At 58.5% G+C, this 15,111-nt stretch overlaps 2 protein-coding genes across 6 annotated transcripts; one reads left to right on the plus strand and one right to left on the minus strand.

Annotated features, from left to right (window-relative positions):
* The first annotated feature begins 11 nt into the window (after nucleotides 1–11).
* On the plus strand, nucleotides 12–5,671 carry ANKRD53 (ankyrin repeat domain 53). Of its 3 annotated transcripts, none has more exons than XM_072768751.1 (6): nucleotides 12–162; nucleotides 368–575; nucleotides 911–1,110; nucleotides 2,244–2,462; nucleotides 2,883–3,003; nucleotides 4,919–5,671. In XM_072768751.1, the coding sequence occupies exons 1-6, from the start codon at nucleotides 98–100 to the stop codon at nucleotides 5,627–5,629; spliced, it is 1,524 nt and encodes a 507-aa protein (XP_072624852.1). In that variant the 5' UTR covers nucleotides 12–97; the 3' UTR covers nucleotides 5,630–5,671. The 3 variants fall into 3 exon arrangements, with proteins under 3 accessions (XP_072624852.1, XP_072624853.1, XP_072624854.1); XM_072768752.1 differs by having other exon boundaries at nucleotides 2,298–2,462; XM_072768753.1 differs by lacking the exon at nucleotides 12–162 and having other exon boundaries at nucleotides 432–657.
* A 533-nt stretch (nucleotides 5,672–6,204) lies between these two features.
* On the minus strand, nucleotides 6,205–13,201 carry TEX261 (testis expressed 261). 3 transcript variants are annotated; one of them, XM_072768755.1, is made up of 7 exons: nucleotides 13,058–13,201; nucleotides 12,358–12,437; nucleotides 11,222–11,375; nucleotides 9,935–10,002; nucleotides 9,262–9,358; nucleotides 9,081–9,183; nucleotides 6,205–8,939 (listed from the first exon to the last, which is right to left on the minus strand). In XM_072768755.1, the coding sequence occupies exons 1-7, from the start codon at nucleotides 13,125–13,127 to the stop codon at nucleotides 8,936–8,938; spliced, it is 576 nt and encodes a 191-aa protein (XP_072624856.1). In that variant the 5' UTR covers nucleotides 13,128–13,201; the 3' UTR covers nucleotides 6,205–8,935. The 3 variants fall into 3 exon arrangements, with proteins under 3 accessions (XP_072624856.1, XP_072624855.1, XP_072624857.1); XM_072768754.1 differs by lacking the exon at nucleotides 9,262–9,358; XM_072768756.1 differs by lacking the exon at nucleotides 9,262–9,358 and having other exon boundaries at nucleotides 9,081–9,199.
* Nucleotides 13,202–15,111: the final 1,910 nt, after the last annotated feature.

Raw genomic sequence — 15,111 nt, forward strand, 5'->3', positions numbered from 1 at the left:
CGCAGGCCCAGGCCTGCCCACTGGGTTCCCCGGGCGGGGCGGGGGCGGGGCGTGGGGAGGGTGGGGAGCAGCCCCCCACACACACACAAGCGTGGCCATGCAGTCAGCGGAGAAGGTCTCCTCCAGAGTCCTCCTGAGTGACTCAGCGTCCAAGCAGCCCAGGTGGGCCGGGATGAGGTGGCCGGGCTGCGGGGCCTCCCTGGAGTGGGTAGGGGCCCTTGGGCGCGCGAGGAGCCCGGAGAACTGGGCTGGGTGCCCGGGTGCCCGGCTCCCTCGTTGCCCTGTGGACCAGGGAGCCCTGACCTGGCCCCCAGAGCTGCCCTGGGGCTCCATGCCAGCCCTTACGCTCACGCAAGCCCCTTTGCAGGGCGGGCCGCCCAGACTCCAACGCTGCTTGCCTGCCTGCCTCCCCACTCCCCGCCCTCCACTCTTGCGCCCTCACTCGCCCGGACGACGCATGGGTCCAGAGTGCCATTGGGGGCTACTATGAGTTGTTTGCCGCTGCACTGGGCAACCTGGAATGGTTGCACTTCTGTCTGAGTCGGGACCGTAAGGAAATTCCAGCCGATGACAAGGCAAGGCCTAGGTGCTTGGGGGCAAGCACTGAAGTCCTCTGCATCCACAGAAAGTTCCTCACATAGTGGTTCCCTGGCCAAGGTGTGCCTGTGCAGCATCCATAGATAGCCTTTCTCCTTTCGATAGTCCTAATTTGCCTTGCTCCTGTAGGAGGGCCACTGAGGGGCAGCCAGCAAGGGTGAGCACATGTGAGAGTGGGAAAGGAGTGTGAGCGACTCTTGGGGTACAGGAAAGAGGGACAGGAACCCTAAGAAATTGCTCTGTAGGTTTGGTTGTGGACCCCAGGGGCCCCAATCCTGCTCAGTCTCCTCCTCCCCTCCTCTGGCCCCCACAGGGCTTCACTGCCATCCACTTTGCAGCCCAGAGTGGCAAGCTTGCGTGCCTGCAGGTCTTGGTAGAGGAGTACAATTTTCCTGTGGACCTGCCCACCAACAATGGCCAGACACCCCTGCACCTGGTCATCCACGGGGACAACAAGACCATGACCCTCCCCTGCATTCACTATCTGCTTAAGCAAGGGGCGGCCCTCAACACGTGAGTCCAGCCTGTGTCCAAAAAGTGTTTTGGAGCCTAGGCAGATAGAGACCCCACTTCCAGGACAGGCAGAGGGCTGTGGGGTGACAAGGACTGGGCCCCACATAACACAGCGAGCCCACGTGGTGTAGTAAGGAGATGAGGAGAGGACAGACATCGTTCACATCCCAGCTTTGCATCTGCTAGCAAATAGCAAGACCTTGGGCAAGTCACTTAACCCTTAGCCTCAGTACACTGGAGTCCCCTTAGAGCTTCAGAAATACCGAAGTACCAGTGCCTGTGATCCAATCAAAGGTCGAAATTGGTACGGGGGTGCAGTCTGGGCTTTGGAAGGCCTAAAAGATCCCTAAGGTGTTTCTAATTTGCAGCAAAGTTTGGGTACTCTTTCCTGAGGGTCTTCAACTGAAATGTGGGAAGATGACATGAGACTATTGTGATAACTGAGGAAACGCATGGAAAGTGCACGGATGGCATAGGGGAGACTGCACTTGCCCTATGTGCTCAGCGCCACGCCTGAGTTGAGGACCCTGCCCTCATGAAGCTGATATCCTGGTGCAGGAGCAGACAGTGAAGTAGCAAACTAATAAGTGAACAAAATGACACTGTAGTAAGCAGTGACACAGGAAATAACAGGGTAATGAGGTGATGAGTAAAAGTGATAGGGTAGAGGATCTATTTTGGAAGGGGAAGTCTCCTCTAAGGAAGGGACATTTAAATTGCAGCCTGAAAACTGAGCAAGCCAGCCATGCAAGAAACCAGGGAAGAGTCCCAGGCAGAGGGAACAACACATGCTAAGATCATACATTGGGAAAGAGTGGGGCAAGGTCAGAAGATGAGGGTGAGGAGGATGCAGCAGGGCCCAGGTCACACAGGCTTTGTGAGCCATGGCTTACACATGGCCAGTCAGGGGAGGGGGGGCAGGAGAGCAAGAGTAAGGTTTAGTGCCCTCTGAGCTCTAGCCAACCCGGCAGATCTGAACTGTTGCGTATCCATATAACCAGGCTTCCACCATTCATTTAGTCCAGGCCGTCCTACAGTTGAGGAGATTGAAGCTCAGAGAGAAGGGACATGCGTCACCCAGTGGGCCGGTGGCACAGCAGGCCTGGAAGCCGGTTTGCCCACCTCTTTGATAGGCACATGGCCTTTGTCCTTCCTTTCCTCTTCCCGGCTGGTGTGGCCCTCTACAGTCAGACATGCAATGGCTCTACTCCCCTCCACATGGCAGCCTTCCAAGGCCTGCTGAGCTGTGTGAAGGTGCTGGTGCAAAATGGTGCCGATGTCCATGCCCGAGATGCCACGGGCTGCAAGCCCATCGACTACTGCAAAATATGGAACCACCGCGACTGTGCCCGGTGAGGGTGTGAGAACCACCCACAGCCTGCCACCCCTTCCCTCTTCTTAGCCCTTCCCCTGGGGCCCTCACCTAAGGCTGAGCCTCTACCAGGAGGGGCTGGGCTGGGCTGGGCGATAAGTGTGCAGAGGAGACCCCTGCCCAGGATATTATTCCCAAGACTTTCCACAGGGCCTCACTCCTTTGGGTTTAGCCCTACCGTTCCTTGCCCCGAGGCCTTGGATCCCCAGCAGGGTGGTGGTGATCCCACTGTCAGACACGTTCCTTTCTCACCTCACAGGATAGTAGTTAGAGGGGCCTTGGACAGTGGGAAATGGTGTCTCTGGTGGCTCCTCCCACCCTCATCCAGGCTCTCAGCAGCAGCCAGTCTTCCTAGCCCAGGTTGTCACTGGGGGATGACATACCCCCACCCTGGCAACAGGTTCTTGAAGGATGCGATGTGGAGACGGGACAAGAAGGACTTTGCTTGTGAGACGAAGAAACTGAAGAGGCTCAAGGACCAGCTGATCTTCATGGAACAGGACTACCTGACTGAATATCAGGTAAGGGGGGGCGCTGGGAAGGGGCACTGGGCAGCCACTGCTATCCAAGCAGCTGAGCACCAGAGGCCATGACTCAAGTGCAGATAGAAGAGTGGCTGGTAGCAGTCCCATCCAGAAAAAGCCTCCTTCTCTCCATGTTCTGAAACTCCACCCTTAAAAGCCACTCCTTTAGGTCAAAAACCTTGTTTTGTATTAGAAAGCAAAAGCAGCTTAAGTAAGCAAGAACTATGGCACCCCTCCTAGTGCGTTGCCTCCTTCTGGATTAGGAGGAAAATCGCTGGTGAGACTCATGCCCTCCCTACATTGGGACTCACACTGGTTAAACAGATCCAACCTTTGGGGCATTTGGCTGGCTCAATCGGTGGAGCAGGTGACTCTTGATCAAGGTTGGGAGTTCAAGCCCCATGTTGGATGTAGAGATTACTTAAAAATAAAGTCTTTTAAAAAAATCCATCCTTTCCAACAGACACAGAGCACTTACGGTCTGCTAGGCACCTGCTGGACCCTGAGGCTCCAGAGACAAATGAGATGTAGTCCCCTCACTCAAGGAGCTTAGGGTCTAGAATGGGAGATTGGTTATATTCCCACAGAGGAGGAAGGGCCATATGAAGAAGGGAATGGCTGACCAGGCACAAGGACCAGACAGCCCTGTGGAGGCATCGAGGTGCACGAGGGCGTGGTATCTGCAGAGGACAAAGTCAGTACAGCTAGGGGAATAGACGTGAGTTGGAGATGGGAGATGGACAGATTTGGCAGGGGCTCACACCTCTGATGGACCTGTGCTGGGGATGTATGGGGGCATGCCTAAAGGATTTTAAGCAGGTATAATTATATAGGATGCAAGAGCCAGAAACCCCAGAGAAAAGATGCTGGGAATCCTACGTGGATCCAGAAGTGGGGAGGGCTTCAGGGCTGGCAAAATCCAGTACTCCAGCTTGGTTCCAGCTGTGTTTCTCTCCAGTTTTCTCAGCCCCACCCTCCTGTATTATGTCACCCAGTCCTCAGAGTCCCTTGCATCCAGAGGAGGCAAAGCTCATCCATTCCCGTGGCTCTGAACTTTCCCAGAAGCCCCTTGCAGATCTCCCCTTACCTCATTGGCCTCAATTGGATCGTATGTCCATTCTTGTCCCAATCCCTAGAGCTAAAAAAGCCACATACTGACTGACCTGGGTCTGGGGCAAGGCTGATGGAAGTATTATGATGGGCTTAGCCTAATCAGAGCCTACCTCCCGAGCTGGGTCAATCTCCATACCACCTGATGGCTTAGCGACAGTCTGGGGAGCAAGGCACTGAAATAAGGGGGTGGAAAAGGGGCAGTTCTGTGACAAGCTGAAGGTTCAATTCTAGTGGAGGCAAAACAGGTAGATGGAGTCATGACCACCCAGCCCAGAGAGTCGGCCAGCTGTATCCCTGAACATACATGGTGCCCCACTTCCAGAAGCCTACCCAGACTGGTCTCCTCCGGTTCCAGGCCTTTCAAACCTTTCTGCTTGCTTCTTCCAGAGTCAAGGATTTGTCTCTCCTCCCCCATCAAACCAGAGATTCTCTCAGGGAAGGGCAGATCTCCACTATCCGAACGGGGACTTCTTTGGGGTGGAGGCTTGTCTTCCCCATGAGACTTGAGGTTTTCCATAGGGTGGAGGTCGTATCAGGTTGGAGGTCTCCCCGATGGGAGAGGTTCTATCTGCCGCACCAGCCCAAGGGCTCCCTTCAGGCAACAGTTATCTCCCTGTCAGAATGACGGCTCCCATAAGGCGGGAGTTTTCTCTCATCGGACTGAGGCCTTCAGGGGCAAGACTGCATCTGGCCAGCGACACCTGAGGTTTCCAAGGGCTGCAGCCACAGAGCCCCCTTCCACAGGAGCAGGGAGGAGGGGCAGCCGCCCATGACTGTCTTGCACCCTCTGATGTTGCAGAAAGAGCACCAAATTCTGAGAGAAGCCGATTTCAAGGAGTGGCTCCGTTGCAAGCAGCTGCTCCGAGGCCAGTCCCTGATCCGCAATGCCAAGCCAGGGCCTGGTGCCCCACCCGAGGCGATCACCGTGTCCAAGACCCCCAAGCACAAGGGGCCCCCCAAGAGCTTCTACCCCTCCCCGGAGGCACGCCTGAGGCAGACACCAGCGCTACAGCTGCAGCCCGTGGGGACACCCACACCCACGTACACGAAGCCCACGGTCAGGCGGCCCAAGTCGTGGAATGTGAGCAACAACCCAGCCAGATCACCCACCGCCCAGATTGGCTACCCACAGGGCATCCGCCTGGGCGTGCACCCAGACCCCAGCCCGGATCACGACTTCCGCAGCTTCCTCGAGGTGAGGCCTGATGAGCACGGTGGGGCACAACTGTGCACGGTGGCCGGCAGCCGGGTGGCACCTGTGCCCCAGCTGCCCTTCGAGGTGATGGTGCAAGAGCTGTACCCTTCAGCGCGGCCGTACAGGATGAGAGCGCCCCAGGGCTTTCACTCCGTCAGCATGAGGGACGTGCCCCAGAAGCGGCACTTGGGTGACAACTTCTGGACTGACACTCTGGCCATGAACCTGCGCGAGACATTTGATGAAGCCTTCCTGGCAGCTCTGCGAGCCCATCAAGGGCTCCCCACTCTGCCCTCCCTCAAAAGCCCCCCATAAACTTACTTTGGTAGGCTCTCAACCTGGGGCAGCCCAAAGACAGCTGAGGTGTGGTGATTCGTGTTGTGAATGGACGAGCGGGAGAGAAGTTCTCACAGGCTTTCCACTTCTCACTCCCAAGCTCCAAGATCAGAGCCCCTTCTCTCTTAACAAAAGCCTAGATCCCAGGTCTCCCTTCTCCACAAAGACATTTATTGGGCTCCCCAGGTTTAAGTTAGGGTAGAGGCCTGACAGTGGGCATCAGTCTCTATCCTGGGTCCAGGCATTGTAAAAGTGACACTTTGGTGTCCCCACCTCTCCTCCCCCCAGCCCACCGGGCACAAGCCTTCCAGGATGAGGGACCCCTGGACCACTGGGCACAAGCCTTCCAGGATGAGGGACCCCTGGAAAATTCTGCCTCTTGTTCAGATTAAGTCCTTTGAGGTTTCTGTCGTTGAGGGAGGCACAAGCAGCACATCTCGGGGGCAGGGAGGGAGGACCTGTGGCTCCAATCTGAGACTAAAAACGCACTTGCACTTCCTCCAGGAAGCTACCCTGGATCCCCTGCTTTCCCCGGCACGCACCACTACAAATCATTCATTAAACAAACATTTATTGAGTGCTTTCTATGTACCAGGCACCAAGCCAGGCATTGTTGATACAAAAACTGAAGGACAGTCCCTGCCCTCAAGGAGCGTACAGTCTAGTGGGGAGATAGACCAGGAAGCAGGTAAGTAAGCCTAGAGCGATCTGTGTGGTGTGCTGCAGGGAGAGGGGACAGAGCTCAGAGGAAGTGAAATTTTAAGTAGAGAAGTGACAGAGAAGGTCCCAAGGTGAGCGGAAGAAAGGGGAATCAAAGTGGCATCGTGGAATACAGGAGGCTGGGACATGGGATGCAAGGTGGCAAGTGATGAGGCCAGAGAGGTGAGCGGGAACCAGACATCACAAGTCTTGCAAGCCATGCTAAGGGGTCTGGACTTTATCCTGCGGGCAGTAGGGAGCCATGGAAGGTTGTAGGCCAGGAAGTGACTTGATCAACTATACATTTTAGACAACTCTGGCTGTGGAACAGAGGAGAAGGAGGCTGTCACAATAATCCAGGTGTAAATTGATGACTAGTGGGTGTGGCTTGAATCAAGAGATGTTAGGAAGGTAAACTTAACGGTTTTGAGAGATCGGATGGCCGGGGGAGGGGCAGAAAGAGAAAGCAGGGCTAGAAAGCAGGTTTCTAGTCTGGCTCCCAAAGGGTCTTGGGGCCACGGCAGGTACCCAAAAGAGGCAGGTTTGCAGAGGACAGCAACAAGTGTCCTCTGGGCCACGGGAGCTGTCTGTGCATCCAAAGGCAGCAGAACTATGGTTCAGAAGATCAGGAGGGATGCTGGGGCTGGAGGTGAACTCAATTCCGCTGCAAAGAGTGAGTCCCTGAAGCCATCAGCATGGATGGGCTCCTCCAGGGAGCCCACAGCAGAACCCTGAGAAACCCCACTGTGCATGGGGCAAATGGGGAAGCCTGCTTCACAGGAAACTGAAGGGAAGAGCAGAGGTAGGAGGAAGGCCAGCCACAGGAGCGCCAGGAAAGCACAATTCCAGAAGCTGGGGGTGATGAGCCCTGTTAGATGCTGCAGAGGTCCAGCAGCAGATAGGAAAGGGTCCGCTGGATTTAGCACGAGGAGGCCCCTGGCAACCCCTAGGAGGGAAGACCTAGCTTCGGGGTGAGGAACAAAGTAGACAGCAAGGGAGAGCAGGGCCAGCTGCTGACCCAGCAGTGAGGAGGACGTCGGCCTCCGGCGTCCTCTACCTTGTCTTCCCCTGTCGACACGGGATAAGGAGGCCTGGGCATCTCATTCCCACCAAGAAAAAAACCACAACGAGCTACTCCTCTCAGGGAAAGGGAAAGGCTGGTATTTTTAAGAGAACAGGAAACACGCCAGTCAAGGAGGTGAAGGGCTGCGGTGGGACTTGGGGCAGGAATATAGAGAATTTCAAGCACTGGGGCCTCCCCCAGCCTAAATGCACCCCACGCGCACTGGCCATCTGCACCCCTGCCAGCCCCACTCGGAGGTACAGGACGTGGCTAAGACCGGCTCTCACGGGGGCTTTGCCCCAGTGTGTACTGCTGGGTACTTGCAAGGCACTGTAGTTGGGGTGCAAAGTCAGCAAGTGCTGGTCTGTGCCAGAATCTGGCCCGAGGGCAGCTCCCCAGGAGCCAAGAGCACACAAAAGGTAGGGCCAGCCCTGTGTGTGCTCAGAGGGACGAAGGACGAACCCTTTCTCCCCTCGATGAGGCTGTAACCCAGGCTGCCTGGAAGCTGATTTCTGTTTTGTTTCTCCTCGGGCCCAAGACAGAATTCAGCCAGAAAGCACTCCTTTTCCCCAGGGGAGGGCTTACAAATAGGCCACAGCAGATGCTCTGAAAAGCCAACCCAGTCCCAAGCTGTACCTCTCTGCCCCCAGTGTCACAGCCAGGGAGCCTTGGGGAAAGAAAAGATGGAAGGAAAGGGAAGGGCACAAGAAAGGCTGCCCCCGCCCCTAACTCCCCTGACACCGCTCAGCCCTTGAGCTCTGTCCGCTCCCCATGAAGGGCCGTGAGTGGTCCCTCCGGGAGGGCAAGACTCAAACCCAGAACAGGGGCCCCTGGAGCCGAAGAGCCAGTCTAGTCCAGGGCAGAAGGTCAACGGGAAGACAGGGAGATGAACTCTCAGGTATTAAGGCAAACAGTGCCACCTAGAATCTTTATTCAATGGCAGTCAGCACTAGGACAGAAATCACAGTTCAACAGCGAAAACTCTTTCTCTTGGAAGTGCCAAGCCACGGCCCCTCCCCACGGCCGTCTGCCCAGGAAACAGCCCTGTCTGCTCTCCAGCTTCACGGCCCCTGCCCTGCCTGCCCCGGCTGGGCCACAACCTCCCGGCCCACCGCGGAGGTGGGCAGGAGGGCCCTAGGGAGCTCAGCTTCTACATAACCAGGTGGACCCCGGCCTCCTGGCCAGGCAGGCTCTGGCATCCTCCCGGGGTCCTGTGGGGTCACAGCCTCTAGCAGCGTCAGATCTGAGCCAAGCTGAGCCCTTCGAGGAAGGCGGGGACGAGAGCTTCAGAGAGTCGAGGGAGCAAGGGCTGGGCCTCGGGGCAGATGCCTTCCAGGCTCACGGCCCCGCCCAGCGCACAGGCCCAGGGCCCGACTCTCCTGTGGGGCTCCACATGCCCTCCCCAAGGGGTTCAGTATATCTTCTGACGACTGGGAAGAATGGCCTCTTTGATGAAGGAGAAGACAACCAGGATCCCTAAGCGTTTGCCCCGCTTGCCTTTGGTGAAGTAATTGGAGACCACGTCATCTGTGGAGACACAGGCAGGGAGATGAGCATGCGCATCTGGCTGTGAACACGGCTCACTCACCCGGAGCCCAGGCGTGTCCCTCACAGGGCCCAGGCCTTGCCGATGTCACCCCACCTGGGACCCCGACCACGCCTTCTCACCTCCTGGCTGCATGGTGGAGGGCAGGACGTTTTCCCCTGCCGACAGTGACACAAAGAACGCAAACGGGATGATCCACAGACAGAAAGTGAAATAGGCCAGGACCTGGCAACAAGAGACACTGAGAAGAGAGTGCCCCGGAGGTGCTGAGGGTGGGCCCCACGTGGTGGTCCTGTAGCTTACAGACGTGGTGGAGGATGCACAGACGGCCCCACACCTCATCTCTGAAGGAGGCCCCCGGAGGCAGAGACAGGGCAACCTCAGACATGGAGACTGGAGACTGCTCAGTGGGGAAAGGTGGAGACTGAGGGTGACCCAGTGTGAGCACCATCCCCAAATCCCGTTCACTAGGACAAGAACTCATCTGAACTACAGGAAGTTGATGGAGGACAAAACTAGGAGCGACCCATATTCCTCCCAAAAGTGACCTTGTTCTTTCCGGGGGGGGGGGGGGGGGGGCGCGCGACCTGAAGCAGCAGGGTGTGAAGAGCCCCTGAGAGGAAAAAGGCTTGGCAGGCTGCTGGGAGGAGCTGGGGCTTCAGGGCTGCAACCTGCCCAGCCCCGTGAGGTCTGCGTCAGACGAGGCCACCCCAGTGCCCTGTCCTGACCTCAGGGTGTTAGGCTGCGGTCCTGGGACAGCGGAAGGACTCCCTGGGGGAGGGCAGTGTCCTCCCCACCGCGGACAAGGAGACCTCTGCTCCTTACCCACACTGCTTTCTAAACTCCTCTATCTTCTCTAAATGTGCTACCACTGAATAGACTATTTCAGATCCCAGCTAAGCTCACAAAGCAAATCATGCGAGTCCCCCTGACGTCCTCCGTCCTTGCTGAGTTTGACATACCGAACGCTTCTTACCTCTGAGAAAGGATAATATTCCTCTGCAAAAAACTGAAATGCTAGGTAATGATTCACCACCACTAGCCCTGTTGAGGGAATGAAGAGTCAGTCAGTTTGGGGGGGAATGACATAAAGCTGGACTTTTAACCTTCAGGAGGCCCCTGGGAGTTGGGAGCCCCGAGTCTTGGTCCTGATTTCACACCCAACTGACAGGATGGCTACGAGCCATGTACACTACCCTCCAGAATTCAGTTCTCCATCTGTGCAAATGGAGGATTGGCTCCTCCCTGCCCTCCGCAGAAGGCATTTGTGAGCAAAATTAGAAGGCAGGTAAGAAAACTCTGAGTGGTATCACAATGAGCCTTGTTATGTAACCCAAAGGATTGTGACAATTAACCTACTTTTAAGTGGATGTGAGTCCTGAGGGTGCCCTCCCATGGGCAGTGGGTACAGAAGTCATGGGTGTGCAGATGACGTACTCCCAAGAGAGTCCACTCTGCACGGGGCAGCTGGGAGAGGGCCTCAAATAAAGAGGCTCCCACTCCTCAGGAATAAAAAGGCGCAGTTTGCTAGATGCTTTGGGGTGCAGTTTTAGGATTCCTCCAAATTCTGGGTGAGAAGGTCCTTCCTCATGCTGCCCCAGGGTAGGGCTCCTCACCAGTCTGAACTGGTGTCTCCGGACTGACGCCCACCTCCTTACAGCGCAGCCACATTTATGGAGGAGAGAGACAACTTGCAGATCCTGGGGCTGGGCTGCTCAGACTCGGGCATCCCTGCCTATTCCCACAGTGAGGTGAGGGGCAGGCACCACAACAAAGCAGCCGCACATCCACCTCCAAGCCCGATGCCACGTCTTGTTTCTCCTTCCTAGCACTAGGGGAAACTGGAAGATGCCCACAGATCTTCAGGAAAACTCTCTCATGCATTTAAAGAGTAGGCTGGGGGATGACAAAGGGAAGCCAGGAGGGCCTGCTACTGTGGGGTGGGGTGGCGGGGGTTCACCCCCTGGTAAGATGCAGAAGGGGTCTGAACTCCCACTTTTTCTCCCTTCTCAAACTCACCTCCCTGGGAAAGCCCTCCCTGTCTGGGTATTCCAACCCCACCACCCCGTCGCCCCAAATACCAGTCACCAGAGCCAAGGTAGACTCTAGGCCCCTCAAGTGTGAGAGCGCCATATTTCCAATCAGCCTGGCCTCCTGGAGGACCTTACTGGTTTGCCTCTTTTCTGTGTATCCCCACAGTGCCCCGGACTAGCTGGGCACACGCATGCACTCCAGCTGCCTCCCTACGTGTGCCCCCTCTCACCACACGAAAGGATGAAGTTAGGCGAGGTCAGCATGATGAAAGGGAAGGTCTGGAGGAGGCCAAAGTAGACGAGGTTGGTGAAGAGGCCCACGCCAATCATGAAGGTGGGGAAGCGCTCAAAAACGTAGAGGCCAATCAGCACAGCTGTGGAGAACTGAAACAACCAGAGGTACAGTACAGGAAGCCTCTTCCAGGGCAGCCTTCTTGGTCTCGCTACACCCCAGCCCACTCCGGGCAACACTGGGGTCATGCCTCAGTCTCTCCGTGTTTCACAGTCACCAGATCTCACCTCCCCAACTTGTCTCTCCACTCCCACAGGGCGAGCAACATCTTTCAATGCTCAGAAACTTTTGACAGCAACCCACGAGGCATTTTACAGACCCAAGTTCAAATTTCAATTCTACTCTTTTCTATTCTGTGTTTTTTGAGAACGCTAATCGTGACCCACTGCACTGGTGGCACAACCCAATAAGGACACCTGTACCTTGAACAAACACTGTTCTGAAGGACTGAGAGCTGTCGGCGCTTAACAAACCGCAGTCGGCAGAACGAAGATCTAATAACTGCTCTAGCGAAACCCACAGGCCAGGCCTCTGAACCCGGAGCTGAGAGCTCTGGTCCTGTGGCCACTATATGCCTGTACCCCAAGCCGGGCCCAGTGGCTGCTGACACCAGGGACCTGAGAGGCACTGGACTTCTCCCATCCAGATGGTCTCATCGCCACCTCTCCCTGCAGCTGGCAGGGATCTAGCAGCTTCGACATCGGGGACAAGGGCTGCGTCTTCAGGAACAGAAGCCTCCCATGAGCCGAGGCCAGGGCACGAGGCGCCCGGGGCAGCGAGTACTCTCACCCAGCTACTCAGGACCGTCCTCAGGTTCGTAAATGCTCCGCGCGGAGCGAGGGCCAGAGGCCGTGGACAAGAGCACGCAAAGGCCCAGCCACGGTCCCGCCAACACGAGCGTGGGCTCAGCGCTCAGCAGGTGCACAGCAGCCTAAGGAGCCGAGGCCGGGTCTGCGGGCAGCCCTGCCCCTGGGGAAGCCGCAGCGGGGCCACAGGTCTCCCATCCGCCTCCCCCGAGGCAGGCAACTACGGGGGCCCTGGGGGGCCGTGGGGGGCCCTGGGGCCGCCGCTTACCCAGATCATGTACTTTATGATCCTGCTGGTGGCCACCGTGTACTCCTCTATCAGCTCCGCCAGGTAGTAGAGTCCGGCCGCTGAGGGTGGGGAGAGGCGAGCGGGAGGCGCTGGGGGGCCGCCCTCCCCCTCCCCCTCCCCCTGCCGCGCGCCCCGCCGCCCCCGTGACCGCCCTCCCCGGGCGCGACCCGCTCATCCCACGTGGCGTCCCCCCGCCTGGGGAGCAGAGCTGGGTCAGGGCAGCGACGGGACGGGCGCTCTCGGGTCCCCGGCACCCGGGGAGGGGCCGAGGGCGGCTGGGAGCGGGCCAGGGCTGCGGCGGACGCGGTCCCTCCCTGGCCCCGGGGCGGGGACCCCGGGTGGCCGAGGCTCCGCCGGGCCCGGAGGAGCGGGGGGCTCAGCGGAGACCTGAGCGGGCGGTGGCCGGGAGGGAGGGCAGGGACCCGGCGGCGGTTGGCGGCGCGCGGGGTCGGGCGGGGCACCCGAGTCGCCGCCGTGACCCCGGCAGGCCCCGAGCTCCCGCGGGGCAGGGCGCGGAGGGCAGGGCGCGGCGGGCAGGACCCGGAGGGCAGGGCAGGGCAGGGCAGGGCGCGGCGGGCGGGGCGGGCACCCGCGGGAGGCCCTCGGCGGCTCCGGCGCCCCCCGGCGCGACCCCCCGCCCGCCTGGTGCCGGCCCCCGCCCCGGGCCGCGCGCTCTCACCGACGGCCAGCGTGATGAAGGCCACCTGGATGAAGAGCGACAGCCAGCTCAGCACGTACATGAACCACATGGCGCCCCCGCCCGCCCCGCCGCCGGGACCGGCCTGCGCGCCCCGGCCCCGCCGACTCGGAGCCGCCGCCGCCGCGTCCCCGCCCCGCCCCGCCCCGCCCCGCGCCGCCCGGACCGCCGTGCGCCGCCGAGAGGGGCCCGGCTGCAGCCCCGCCCGGGCCCGAGCCCGACGAGCGCCGCCCGCAGGCCCGGAGGACCCGCCGCCAGGTGCGCCCACGGGAGGACCCGCCCCGCCTGCGCCCACGCGAGGACGTGCCCGGAGGACCCGCCGCCAGGTGCGCCCACAGGAGGACGCGCCCGGAGGACCCGCCGCCAGGTGCGCCCACGGGAGGACGCGCCCGGAGGACCCGCCGCCAGGTGCGCCCACGGGAGGACGCGCCCGGGACACCCGCCCCGCCTGCGCCCACGGGAGGAGGCGGACGGTCCCCGGGGGCGCGGACGGGGGCCGCTTGGGTGCACGGCCTGGGCGCTGCTGCGCCCGCGGGAGGGGTGCGCGGCGCCCCCGAGACCCGCCCCGACACGGCGGCGCGCCTAGGGCGGGCGGCTCCGGGGCTGGGGGCTGCGCCGCGCTCTGCCGACCCGGCCCGCGGTCAGTCGTCTTAGGGCGGGGGCGCCCCGACCCCGGAGCGCCCGGGCAGCGGCTGCGGCCGCGGGGGCGGGAGGGCGGGACCCGCGCGGGGAGCCCTTCCAGGGGCCGCGCCCGCGTGCGCAGTAGGGGCGCCTACGGGCCGCTCGCCGCTCCCCCGGGACCATCGTTACACGCGTGGAAGTGGACACACGATCCTCAAGGTGGAACGGAGAGTCACCGCAGGCGCATCGGCTCCAGCCGGGTGCAGCCGGGGAACCGAGAGCGACGGGTGGCCGGGTGAGCGAAATGCGTTCATACACACAACGCGGTATTATCCAACCTTAAAAACGCACGAAATTACGGCGCACGTCACATCAGGATGCACATTCACGACGTGGTAAGTGAGACAGGCCGGACACAAAAGGGCAGACATTGTCGGACTTCGCTTGTCTGGGGCATCTAGAGCCCCCAAACTCCTCAACGGGAAGTCGTGAGCCACAGGAGGGGAGCAGAGTCCTGGGGGTTACTCTTTTCATGGCATCAGAGTCCCAGTGAGGGAAGATGAGCTCCGGAGATGGACGGTGGTGATCACTGCCCAGCGCTGCGAATAGCGCTACTGAACTGCACACTTAAAGCGGATAAAGCGGTCAATTTTATAATATGTATATAAATATATAGATTTATGTATTATGTATATTTACCACAATAAAAAAATACATAAGAATACGACAAAGAAATGAGGCTGAAATACAGATATCAAAATACTTTTTAGAAAGCCAAATGTGTGATACAGCAATACGTTTCTTTATTAACGCATAGCCTAACCAGATCTAATGGAAAATCTACTAACTTTCAGTGATGTAATGAGAAATCTATATGTTTGGCCTCTGCTCCTATTCCTGACAGGCAAAACCTTGTAATTTCCTGAGTAGTAGAGGTGATGGGAGCCTCTTACGCAGGGCTCCTACATCCCTTGGAATTTCCAGGGTGAGAGGAGCATCTTTGATCTGACGAGGGGACTGTGGATGGGATCCTGGATGGATCAGGATGGGGGCTGGTCACCAGAAAGACCAACCCCGGGAAATTTCAGTCCCATCCTCCATCCTCCACAGAAGGGAGAGGGACTGGAGATTGAGTTAATAATCAATCATGACCTTGTGATGAAATCTCCATAGAAATCCATAAACTCTAGGGTTCAGAGGTTGGGAATGCATCCACATGCTTGGAGGGTGGCACACCCCAGCTCCACTGGGACAGAAGCTCCTGAGCTCGAGGCGCTTCCAGACCCCTCCCTTCTGTGCCTTTAAAACTGCACCTTTATGATATCCTTTGTAATAAACTGATAAGTGTAAGTATTTCCAAGTTTTGTCAGCCAATTCTTTTTGAGTTCTTTCCAAGTTTTATCTAGCAAATTATC

Source organism: Canis lupus, chromosome 11, assembly GCF_048164855.1.
Source record: "Canis lupus baileyi chromosome 11, mCanLup2.hap1, whole genome shotgun sequence".
In the NCBI taxonomy this organism is placed as follows: Eukaryota; Metazoa; Chordata; class Mammalia; order Carnivora; family Canidae; genus Canis; species Canis lupus.

Excerpts from the sequence above, each read along its gene's own strand:
- TEX261 (XM_072768754.1), bottom strand. The coding sequence starts at position 13,127 with ATGTGGTTCATGTACGTGCTGAGCTGGCTGTCGCTCTTCATCCAGGTG. Across the intron at positions 11,376-12,357 it reads TCATAAAGTACATGATCTGG|TTCTCCACAGCTGTGCTGAT; the intron begins GTAAGCGGCGGC and ends TGGTTGTTTCAG. Across the intron at positions 8,940-9,080 it reads CTCCACCATGCAGCCAGGAG|ATGACGTGGTCTCCAATTAC; the intron begins GTGAGAAGGCGT and ends GTGTCTCCACAG.
- ANKRD53 (XM_072768751.1), top strand. The coding sequence starts at position 98 with ATGCAGTCAGCGGAGAAGGTCTCCTCCAGAGTCCTCCTGAGTGACTCA. Across the intron at positions 576-910 it reads AAATTCCAGCCGATGACAAG|GGCTTCACTGCCATCCACTT; the intron begins GCAAGGCCTAGG and ends TGGCCCCCACAG. Across the intron at positions 2,463-2,882 it reads AACCACCGCGACTGTGCCCG|GTTCTTGAAGGATGCGATGT; the intron begins GTGAGGGTGTGA and ends CCCTGGCAACAG.